The 12,500-nt window shown below is 37.1% G+C and overlaps 2 protein-coding genes and 1 long non-coding RNA gene across 4 annotated transcripts in view; 1 reads left to right on the top strand and 2 right to left on the bottom strand.

Annotated features, from left to right (window-relative positions):
* LOC309505771 (uncharacterized protein) overlaps positions 1–8,700 on the bottom strand; it is a gene marked incomplete at its 5' end in the record, with an annotated part of 34,274 nt that extends 25,574 nt beyond the window's left edge. Inside the window, 2 exons of the mRNA XM_082179230.1 lie at positions 6,224–6,397; positions 8,597–8,700. Coding sequence (XP_082035356.1) covers positions 6,224–6,397; positions 8,597–8,700 — 278 coding nt within the window. The remainder of the gene's footprint in view (positions 1–6,223; positions 6,398–8,596) is intronic.
* Positions 1–12,500, top strand: part of LOC309506213 (uncharacterized protein) — a 415,585-nt gene that overhangs the window by 159,662 nt on the left and 243,423 nt on the right. The gene's annotated exons all lie outside the window — the stretch shown is intronic.
* Positions 11,506–12,491, bottom strand: LOC309506524. Its single transcript, XR_014208834.1, has 2 exons — positions 12,062–12,491; positions 11,506–11,948 (listed from the first exon to the last, which is right to left on the bottom strand). It is a non-coding gene; the product is annotated as an uncharacterized lncRNA (long non-coding RNA).

Below are 12,500 nucleotides of genomic sequence, written 5' to 3'. Positions count from 1 at the left end.
ATAACGATGATAAGACAGGGAAAAAGGAATGAGGATGAAAGAAGGTCTCGAGGAAGAAGAACTAAATGAACACTATGGCTTGTATATATCTGTGTTTTTTCCCTTTTCTTCTGCTGTTCTTTCTACCCTCTCTTTTTCATGGAGTATCTCAGAATAGGATCTCTAAATGTAAATGGTCTGAGAGATAAGAAAAAGCAGGCTTTAGTTTCAGAATATTTTAATATTAAGAATATTGCAGTAGGTTTTCTTCAAGAAACCCATAGTAATATAAGTAATGAGTCTGAATGGGGTTTGTGGTGGAAAGGAGAATATGTTTTAAGTCATGGCTGTAACGTAAGTGCAGGAGTTGCGATCATGTTCAATTCCACTTTAAAAGCAAAAATCCTTTGTACATATGACATAGAACCTGGAAGATTGCTTTTAGTAAGAGCTGAAATAAATAATTTCCATTTTCTTTTTGTTAATATGTATGCCCCTAATGATGGAACAGAAAGAGTTCTTTTATTTGAGAAATTGGGTCGTGTTCTAAAAGCTCTTAACTCAGGAGATATAATTATAATGGCAGGAGACTGGAATTGCACTTTACTTTTTAATATAGATAGAAATGCTGAAGAACCTCACCATAAGTCAGCACTTGCTTTATCCAATGTAGTAAAACATTTAAATCTGGAAGATATTTGGAGAATTAAAAATCCATTGCTAAAGCAATACACTTGGGTCAAAGTTACAGATGGTAGAGTTCATGCTGCCAGATTGGATAGATTTTATATTACCGGAGATTCAAGAAACAGAGTGGGTAATGTTAATATAATTCCAAATATCATTTCAGATCACAAAATGATAACAATGGATTTTGTGACTTTAAATGAAAGTAAAAGAAGTCTGTATTGGTATTTTAATAATAAGCTTTTGCAAGACAATGTTTTTTGTGCACATTTTAAGTTGTTTTGGGAAACATGGCAAATGCAAAAAGGAAATTATGATGATATAAAACAATGGTGGGACATTGGAAAAGTGCAAATAAGAGTTTTCTGTCAGCAATATTCTTCATATTCAAAAAGGACTTTAAAGACTAGGATACAAGACTTGGAAAATGAGATCTCTGACATTGAAGAGAAAATGATGGCAAGGAGCGAATTGCTTTTGGAAACTGCTCTTTCAGAGAAAAAGCTTCAGTTGAACTCCTTATTGAATGATAAAGTGAAATCTGCCCTTGTTAGGGCACGCTTTATTCAAACTAAAGACATTGATGGACCCACAAAATTCTTTTTCAATTTAGAACGAAAGAATAATCAAAGGAATTTGATGGTGGGACTAAAAAATGATGAAGGTGTTGTTACTTATGACTCTCGTCAAATGAGAAGAATTGCTGTTGATTTTTATTCTGATTTATATACAGCCAATGTCACAGATCCTGAATGTAAAGAAAAATTATTTTCATGTCTTAAGAAGTTGATGCCTGAGCAGCAGGAGGTTATTGATTTACCAATTACTTTTCAAGAAGTGACAAAAGCTGTGAAAGACCTTGCATCAGAGAAGGCTCCTGGTCTAGATGGTCTTCCATCTGAATTTTATAAATGTTTCTGGCATGTGATTGGAAAGGATTATTTTGAAATGATTTTAAATTCAATACAAACTGGGTCTTTACCTAAGAGTTGTAATAGAGCAGTGTTGTCATTGTTACCGAAGAAAGGTGATTTGTATTGTTTGAAGAATTGGCGACCTGTCGCATTAATGTGTGTGGATTACAAAATTTTTTCAAAATGTATTGCCAGTAGACTAAACAATTATATGAGTGTATTAATTATGAAAGAACAATCATACTGTGTAAAGGGGCGATGTATTAGAGATAATTTATTTTTAATAAGAGATATAATCGACTATGCAATGTATGATGATAATGATTTAGGGTTGATATCTCTTGATCAAGAAAAAGCGTTCGATAGAGTGGACCACTCTTACTTGTTTGATCTACTGAAGGTTTTTGGTTTTGGAGATGGTTTTATTTCATGGGTTAATTTATTGTACAATGAAGCTGAATGTATGGTCAAAATAGCTGGAGGTTTAAGTGTTCCTATTAAAGTGCAAAGGGGAATAAGGCAAGGATGTCCTCTTTCAGGACTTTTGTATAGCCTTGCAATTGAACCCCTATTGTGCAAATTAAGAGAGCAGTTGACTGGGTTACATGTTGAGGGGTCAAGTTTTTCAAATGATGTCAAATTATCCGCCTATGCCGATGATGTAACTGTAATAATTAGGAACGATAATGATATTAAAGTGGTGTTAGAAAACCTTAAATGTTATGGAAGAGCATCATCAGCGAAAGTGAATTGGACAAAAAGTGAGGCGTTATGGTGTGGTTCAGAGAGGCCAAATGTCCCACAGCTGCCTAATAATGTAAAATGGAAAAGAGATGGATTCAAATTTTTAGGAGTGTTTCTAGGATCTGAGATCTATAAGGGGAAAAACTGGGAAGGACTATTGGAAAAAGTATGTCTCCGGTTATCCAAATGGAAATGGCTAATTCCCCAGCTGTCCTATAGGAGGATCTTTGTTGACATCTTTGTACGCATGCGCGAGTGGTTGTGTGGCAACAAAACAAACTGTATGGCGGGCTGTAAAGACGCGACGAGCACTTTCAAGAGAGTTAGCGGGCGAAATCCACAATATATAAGCACTTTAACATCTGAAGACCGGAGGAGGTTTGGAGAGAAGCTCAAAATTTTTATTGGTGACAAAATCGAAGTTATTCAAAGCCCATATGAGATCTGGGATGACAAAAAACGTTGGTCCGACTCGCCCGTGTCTTGGCCACCAATCTGCTGGGGAGACATTTATTCTTATTTAATAGAAACCCCTGGACCCTTCACTCATGAAAGATTAAAGGCTTTCAAAAGTCTGGAGGCCTATGATTATTTTGTTTCTCGAAAAGTTGGGCCAATCTTTTCTGCCAAACAGAAAGCAGTTATCGTGCTAAAAGCAGAGGTTAGACCTGGCCAAGCAGAGTCACAGCGTGATTCGTATCGCTGAACAGCCTTTTCTTTTGCTTTTAAGTTTTGCGATCCAGAATAGCCCATTTTGATGTGAGGAACATAGTCTGGGTGCTGTGGATCGCGGTTTGGGACACCTGAATCAGAACGCGAAAACATATGACTCGGTTGATTTGACTCAGTTTTATTTTATTTTTTTATTCAATCTTCTATAAATACATAGTCACTAAGACTTACCATGAACAAAATGAGCCTCACAAACTCGATCAGAAGCTGCAGGAATCCAGGCTTTCTTCGGAGCGTCTAGGTTCAATCGCCTAATTGCACGCAACCATTTCTTTCGTTTTTCGCGATTCTTTTCGGAGGGAATTCGAAAAAACTTTTTATCAGGCCCCCAACGAGCCGTACAATCGACCACACAGCAAGAGTGAACCATCCTCTTCTCTAAATCCTCCTCCAAACGTGCAAAACAATCAAATTACAGGTATCTAGCGGTGTTTCCTGCCATACGATTCCCATGATGCAACGCGACAAACATAAACAATGACGTCACAAAAGATCCGCCTATAGGGGAAGGGTTTTAATAGTCAATAATCTTGTTGCTTCCTCGTTGTGGCATAAAATGGCTATATTGGACCCCCCTGCTGCTGTCATTAAGGACATTCAGAGATGTCTTGTTGACTTCTTTTGGACAGGTCAGCATTGGTTGAGACCTGCTGTACTTTACCTGCCTCTTCATGAAGGAGGACAAGGCCTCATTGACATAGCATGTAGGATTGCTGCTTTTAGGCTACAAGCTGCCCAGAGATTTTTGTATGGGACAGACGTCAGTTGGGCTGATGTGGCTTGTGGCCTTTTGAGGAGAGGAGGACGACTGGGACTGGATCGCCAATTGTTTTTAATGAATTTGAAGGACGTGGCACTAGTTGAATTAACTCCTTTTTATAAGACGGTTCTAAAATCGTGGAATGTCTTAAGAATTGTCAGAGAACAGGGAATTGTAAATGGATCATGGATTAAAGAGGAACCTCTTGTTTATAATCCTGCAATACCTGTGAAAATCTTGAACTCTCATTCACTACAGGCTGCTATGGTGAAAGCCCAGTTTATAAAAGTCTCTCATCTTTGGAGTAAGAGTGATTGGTTGTCTTCACGGGACATTGCAGCAAAGCTTGGCATTAAATCACTCCGTATAGCAGAAAAAATAAAAAATGAATTTTTATCTGTAATTCCATCAACGTTTACAGAGTTGTTGAAGGAGGAGGAGAAACAACAGCAATGTATCAACAAGATGGTTGATTTTCCTGATTTAGGAGTAAGGGCAGCTGTGGAGATATGGCCGGAGGATGAAGGAAAGTTATTGAGTTTCAAAACTCCAGAACTTAATTTGTTCTGTGATACTGGAAAACGAGCATTGTATCATACTTGTGTAAAAGTGATGCATTTTGAATCCTTAAAATTAGTCTCAGACTCCAAATGGCAAGATATAGAGGGATTTGATATATCCCCTAAAGGTAGTTGGAGGACTTTATATAAACGTCCCATTGATAAGAGAACTGGGGACCTCCAATGGCGGATAATACATGGGATAATAACTACCAATAGACATAAGGCACATATTGATCCTACAGTGAAGGATGAGTGTCCTTTTTGTTTTGAGTCTGAAGATGTGCATCATTTATTCTTGCAGTGTGAAAGATTAAAGCCAATGTTTTTATTGTTGGAAGAATGGAGTAAAGATTTGAATTATGAATTTACATTAAAAGGTTTTATTTATGGGCCTAAATATAAGTATCAAAATAGAACAAGAGATGTGTTAATTAATTTTTTATATGGTCAAGCAAAGTTAGCTGTGTGGCTAACAAGAAAAGTGAAACTGAACAGGGGTGTTTCTACTGATGTCAATATGACTTTAAGAGGTCTGATATCGGCACGGCTTACTGTTGAGTTTGCATACTGTAAAATGGTTGGAGATCTTGATACTTTCAATCTTACCTGGGCTCTGAATGGTGTTCTATGTAATTTAGAAGATGGAATTTTACAAATGAATGTATGAGGTATTTTCTGTGTATATAATTTCTTTTCTTTTTTTGTTGTTTTTTTTTTGTGTGTATTTTACATGTATATTTATGTGTATTGTGTATTAATATATTTTAACTAGCCAATGTGGCAAGAAAATGTTAAATTAAAGAAAAAACTAAAAGTCAAAAGTCTCTCTCTCTCTCTCTCTCTCTCTCTCTCTCTCTCTCTCTCTCTCTCTCTCTCTCTCTCTCTCTCTCAGTTAAACATGTGCCCTGTCACGCGCAGCAGTTTATCTACATTACTCACCGATCAAATAAGACTTTGGCGGGCGCTAAAACAAGTTCAATGCAGGAAAATTCATGCGTGAGTTTAACTGAGTAGTAGACGACCACGCACTCGCACAAATGCGACCACATCAAATTTTAACTCACACATTCTCAAAAAATGGTCGCAGTCTGGAACCCTGTGTACTATTATACACTATTCATTAACTATAAAATAATAGTTTTCAAATGATTTATAAGGTCTTTGTTACTGTATACTTGTGATAAAGTGTTACCATTATTTCAAACTGGTGGCATTAAGTGTAATTGTTCCTCTTGTATGTGATGAAGTGATTCTTCTTTTTCAAAAATAACACAAAATAAACAGAGTAAAGATGAATTTGACTGATAGCATTATTATTATTATTATCAAGATTTCCACAGATATGGTGATATATTGTTATTGTGTGTTATTTTGGCCATGATAATCATGTAGTGATAAATCTGATATGGTGACAGTCCTGGTTCAGGTGAAACACACACCACTTCCCTCTTTTCAGCTGCACACACACATTTTGAGGAAATGCTCACGCTTTTACAAGGGTCTGTTTGCACAAGCATTACAAGACAACTTCATTTACACCAAACATTTGTGCTTTAAAAACCCTCTTCACTGTATCCTGCATCTGTTGTCTGGTTTGTAGTTCGTCCGGTTTATTTAACTGTTAGTTTTACTTTCTTTAGGGGGATAATAATATAGTAAGATGTAAATGTTCCTCTTCAGGGAGACTCCTCACCGCTGCCTTCTACCGCCGGCAGGATCTGACGGCTCAAGCAGGAATCTGTCACTGAACCACCGGATGGGGCTTACACCAAAGATATATTGAATACACTATCTACATATTAATCCTTATTCACTCCGAGTCTTTATGGTAGAGATGATCTTACCTCAGTATCTCCAGTTTACAGTGAGGATTCTCCAGTCCAGCAGAAAACAGCTTCACTCCTGAGTCTCCTAGATTATTATATGACAGATCCAGTTTTCTCAGGTGTGAGGGGTTTGATCTCAGAGCTGAAGCCAGAGCAGCACAACCTTCATCTGTGACACCACACTCCTGCAACCTGTAGAGAACAATGACACACATTAAGCCTATATCCAGAGATTAACATGACACTTAAAGAGAGAGAGAGAGAGAGAGAGAGAGAGAGAGAGAGAGAGAGAGAGAGAGAGAGAGAGAGAGAGAGAGAGAGAGAGAGAGAGTGTGTGTGTGTGTGTGTGTGTGTGTGTGTGTGTGTGTGTGTGTGTGTGTGTGTGTGTGTGTGTGTGTGTGTGTGTGTGAGAGAGAGATTTTTGATTTTTAGAAAAACTTTACTAAACAATAATCATTCACAGACATTTTACACATTATTTCATCTCAATTCATCAGAAAATAGTAAAGCATTGTTTTCAACTTCACAAAGTACATCTCCATAAGTCCAGATCTTTTCAAAATCCAAAAAAAATTTCATATGTAAATAAAAAGAAAAATCATGCTTAATTCTCGCTTTTACAAGCCCTTTAAACACACTCACTATATTACATTCATTTCCATATTCAATTTTCTGTTTTCTACTTACATAAATAGACATTTTTGCTTGACCAATAACAAAATTGAGCAAACGCCCCATTTTTCTCTTTGTTTTTGAATCCTTAAAACCATAAATAAAAACATTTATACTAAATATTTCACCAAAATCATGAAAAATCACTTTCAACAGTTCAAACAGAGGCTTCAACCTCTCACAATGTACAAAACAATGAAATATTGTTTCCCTCTGTTCACAAAAAGCACAATTTTCTTTTACAAGCGGATTAAGAATAGAAATAAAAGCATTAACGGCAATAATGCCATGCATGATTCTCCATTGCAAATCTCCAACAAACTTTGTCAATGGTGGCTTGTATAACGTACCCCACATTGGCTTAAAGCTAGAATCCACACTTAAGTGACATCGCCAAGGATTGTCAGAACGATGCATCAATTGTTCTTTATTCAACACTTTTACACACATTTTATAAAAACTCTTTCCACCAATAAACATAATATTTCGGTCCTTCCAAACTTTTGACATTGTAAAAGGACAATTAATATCTGTATCTGGCAAGTCTGGAGAAATCCTCATTACTGGAAACAAGTCCTCAGCATTTGACTCACTTTTTAATGTTGAAAAGTCATAGAGAAGCGTCCATTCTTCTTCCGATAACGAGTCTCGACATTTTTTCAACATCTGCCCAACTACTCTTTCAGACCGAAGTCCAAGTCTTTGAGTCAATGCAACAGTGTTACTTAAATTCCATCCAGTCACTTCCACCAAGTCCTTCATTGTTATAATCTTCTCATTCTTCAATCTTTGTTCAAACCATGGTACTATTTCACAGGACAAATTCAAACGAGATCCATTAATCAATGGTTCTAGCATTAACCAATGCAAAGATTTTCCATCAGTGGACCTTGTTATTTTCATCAAACTCCATGATTTTCGAACACCTTCATAAAAACAGGATATTTCTTTCAAACCCATTTTTGAAGAATTTGTCCAAAATAATTCTCTCTTAAATCCAAGCTTTCCAACCACACTTAGAAGCTTAAAAGCTATGTTTGTCCAAGACAGTTTCTGATACAATAGTTTTTTAACAAACTGCAGTCTAAAAGCAGCTTTCCGGCTTGCAAGGTGTATTAAACCTTGTCCTCCCTCCTCCACAGGAAGGTACACAACACTCTTTGGAAGCCAATGCAATTTGTCCCAGAAGAAATTAACAAGAGAGGTTTGAATCTTCTCCAGCAAGCCCACTGGGGGTTCTAATACTGCCAAGCGATGCCATAACATAGATGCCACTAAGTTGTTGATTACAAGAATTCTCCCTCTAAATGACATTTTTCTTAAAAGCCATTTCCACCTCCCCAGTCTTCCTTGAACTCTTTCTAAAACATTTTCCCAATTCTTTTGCATTGTGGTCTCATCACCCAAAAATACTCCCAAATACTTAAAACCTCTATTTGCCCACACCATTCCACCAGGCAAAATCGGGTTTTCAGCCTTCCAATCACCCATTAAAAACGCTGAACTCTTTGACCAATTAACTTTTGAAGAGGAAATTTTACCAAAATTTTCAACAATTTCTGTAAGTCTGTTAATGTCTTGATCATTAACTAAAACTATTACATCATCAGCATATGCTGACATTTTTACAGTTAAAGCACTATCATACTTGAAACCACAAATACTCTCTTTATTTGACTTAACATAGGTTCCAAAGCAATTGAATACAACATACCAGACATTGAACATCCTTGTCTGATTCCTCTTCCCACCTTAAACGGAGCACTCAAGCCACCATTGATCTTCAATATGCTTTCAATGTCCTCATAAAGGACCTTTATCATGTCTATAAAACCAGGAGGAAAACCAAAAGCTTTAAAAGTATCCCATAAATAAAAATGTTCCACCCGGTCAAAAGCTTTTTCCTGGTCCAGTGAAATCAGACCGCACTTTAGGCCAAAAAGCCTAGAAACCTCTAAAACATCTCTGATTAGTGAGATGTTATCCACAATCGATCTTTCAGGTATACAATATGACTGATCCGTGTGTACTATCATTCCCATCACTTCTTTTAGCCGGTTAGCCAAGGTCTTAGATAAGATTTTATAATCAGCACACAACAATGCCACCGGTCTCCAATTTTTTATTTCCTTTAAGTCACCTTTTTTTGGGAGCATGGTTAAAACTGCCCTTCTACAGCTCTGTGGCAGCTTGCCTCCATTTAAGCTTTCATTCAAAACTTCGAGCAAATCTTCTCCCAAAAACTCCCAATAGGCCTTAAAAACATCAACAGGCAAACCATCAATTCCTGGTGCCTTGCCATTTTTTAAGCTTTGTAAGGAAACATATAACTCCTCCCTTGACAAAGGTTTTACTAATTCTTCAAAAGCGTTTTTAGGCACCCGAGGAAGATCTTTATAAAATTGTTGTGCCATTAAATTATCTTCTTTATGCTCACTGGCATAGAGCTCTTCGTAGAACTTAGTTGCTCTTCTGCGTATATCAGCAGTTTTCCTAAGTTCTTTTCCATCCTCAGATCTTAAAACGTGCATTAACCGACTTTGGCCATTCTTTCTTTCCAAGCTAAAAAAGAATCTGGATGGGGCATCCATTTCAGATATGTTCTGAAACCTTGATCTCACCAGCGCCCCCTGTGCTCTAAACCCAAGCAGATCAGCCAAAATTGTTTTTTTATTTTTCAGTGCCTTAAAATTATCTTGATTACCTATGGACCCACATAAATTTTGAAGCTCCAAAACTTCAGATTCCAATTTTTTTATAGATCTTGTAATGTCCTTTGTCACATTGAAAGCATATTGATTACAAAACTGTTCGATTTGAAGCTTCCCAGCATCCCACCATTGTTGCATTGAAATAACATTTTCTTTTTGTAATCTCCATTTTTCCCAAAGATACCCAAGACACTTCTTAAAGTTAGAATCTTCAATAAATGCACAATTAAAATGCCAATAAGCACTTGTAATTTTTATGGAATTAATATAAACAGAAGTAATCACCATAGAATGATCTGAAAAACCTACTGGACATATGTGACAACTTTTATAGCATGTGATTTTCTCTTACATGTGTCCAAGTGTATTGTCTTATATCGTCATGCAAATTCCTCCAGACATCACAAAGTTCATTTGATTCAATAAATTGCAACAATCGACGTCTTGAAGCACTGTGAGGCTCTAAATGATTTCTATCGATGTCATTGGCAGTACAGTTAAAATCTCCACCAAGTATCAAATAATGCTCTTCACATTGCTGAATTGTATTATCAAGTGTGTTTAAAAAAATCATTCTTTCAGATGCATTGACTGGAACATAAACATTAATTAATTCAAAAATAATCTTGTCATATTTTACTGTAACTTTTAATAACCTTCCTTTCACTATCTCTTCTACATTATAGGAATCTGGCAAGAATTGTTTGGAAAATAAAAATCCAACTCCTGCACTAAAAACACTGTCATGACTAAGAAAGATCTGGCCATCCCATTCTTTTTGCCATTCTACAGCATTTTCTTGTGTGCTATGAGTTTCCTGTACAAATGCAATATTAATCTTCAAAACATCATATAGTTGTGCTCTCTTAACAGCGTCTCTCGCTCCATTTAAATTAATGGATGATATTTTGAAATTACTCATTAGGAGAGAGCAAAACAAAAGGCACAACACATACACATTAATATTACTCCACCATTTGATCACTCTCATTTTGCATTATTTGAGAACTCAATCTTTGCACAATTTTCTTCAGCTGATACACATCTGGATTTGACAGACAATTTTCCCCTGTTCGCCTCATCGCCACTCTAGCTGACTCAATAAACATCGTCTGATCAGAAAAAATGGTCAATGACTTCAACATTTCGCTTCCCCCTTAGTGGATTGTAGAAAATGTCTTATTCGCTCCAAACTGTAACCACTAAAGTCTTCCAGATTTGTAAGAGAATCGACATTATCTCTTTCACTGTCTGATTCTGAAACCTCATCTGCACTACAGGACTCCCCACTAACTCCATCATCAGTTGCAACACCATCCTGCATTTTTTTCTTAGATTTAGGCACAACTTCCCATTGATTTGTTTTTCTCTTAACTGTTGGAACTTTGAAAATTGTCTCATCATCTCGAAAAATATCTGCTTGTAGCTCAATCAGATTTACTTCATCACTTCCCTGCGTTTCCTTTATATTCTCCTCTACATTTCCATTCACCTCGTCCACATTTTTCCCTTTTTCGCCAAGCACCTGTTCTATTTTATTGCTCTCCTGATTCTTTTCCTCCGAATCTCCTCCCACAGAGCTATTTTTCTGTGTTTCTTTCTCGGTGCATGAACGCATTAAGTGGCCTTCCTTACCACAACCAAAGCACTTCAAACTTTCAGCTGTCGCAAAAATAACGTAGTCAAAACCGTCAATCCTAAACTTCAGAACAATATTCAAATCCTCTATATCGCTCTTCAGCACCATATATACTTGTCTCCTGAAAGAAACAACATGTTTCAATAATGGAGACTTACAACCTAAAGGAATCTTCCTTATGATTGAGACAATCTGACCATGTCTTGAAAGTTCCCTCTCTAAAGTTTCGTCCTTAAAGGGGTGGTAAAACACGATTTCACTTTTCTAACTTTAGTTAGTGTGTAATGTTGCTGTTTGAGCATAAACAACATCTGCAAAGTTACAACTTTCAAAGTTTAAAGCAAAGGGAGATATTTGCTTTTAAAGAAATCAATTTCTAAGAACTACAAAAAACGGCCAGTAGGGACTACACGACATTCCTGCGGGCTTGCTGACATCACTAAGCCCAATATTTACATAAACCCCTCCTCCGATGAAGGATTCGCACAACGGCTAGTCCTGAAAGATGGAGAGCAGTTCCAACTTTAAAAACAGAAACTGTTTACGGGCCACAACCTGTAAGTATGATTTATTTTTCGTCGTTGTGTTTTCCTGTAATAGTTCGTATTGTTAATTGTACGTTGTAGCAAGGAAGTAAACGAAGGACAACGCTGTTTGGCTCCACAAACCAGTTTGTTAAATGCTAACGTTAATTCATACTTATCCGACAAACACATACAAACTTCGTTTCCGAACAACGTGCACTTGGCGGTTAGCGAATCACAACACACTGGGCCAGCTAACCAATCTGAGCCCATTGCGTATTTTGAAGGGGGGGGGGGGGCTTCATAGAACGCGGAAATCATCCGACCGTTTTTTACAAGGAGGGACAGAGCAGTGTAGAATAATGGTTAAATATATGAAAAATAATGCAAATTTTTAAAAACGAAGCATGAACACGTTACAGTGCACCCCACAAACACAATCAAGCCTTCGAAAAAAGGCGTTTTACCACCCCTTTAATGAAAGGGGGCACATTCGAAAGCATAACTTTCTTCGCTGGATTAACCAGAGGAAAAACTTTCACAAAACTATCATTCAGCGTTATTCCTTTCTCAACAACCTCATTCACTTTTTTCAATATTATCCACAAACAGGACAACAGCACCGTTCATCCTAGATGCAGACCGTATACTGTTATATCCAACAATTTTCCCGATCGCTATACTAACCTCCTCCACTGAGCTCTCAATTCCAACCGGCACTTTAATACCATGCCGCCGGGTGAGCTGGG

The sequence above is a fragment of the Leuciscus leuciscus genome, assembly GCF_965113295.1.
Source record: "Leuciscus leuciscus genome assembly, chromosome: 9".
NCBI lineage: Eukaryota > Metazoa > Chordata > Actinopteri > Cypriniformes > Leuciscidae > Leuciscus > Leuciscus leuciscus.
This window is presented reverse-complemented; position numbering and strand designations above follow the sequence as displayed.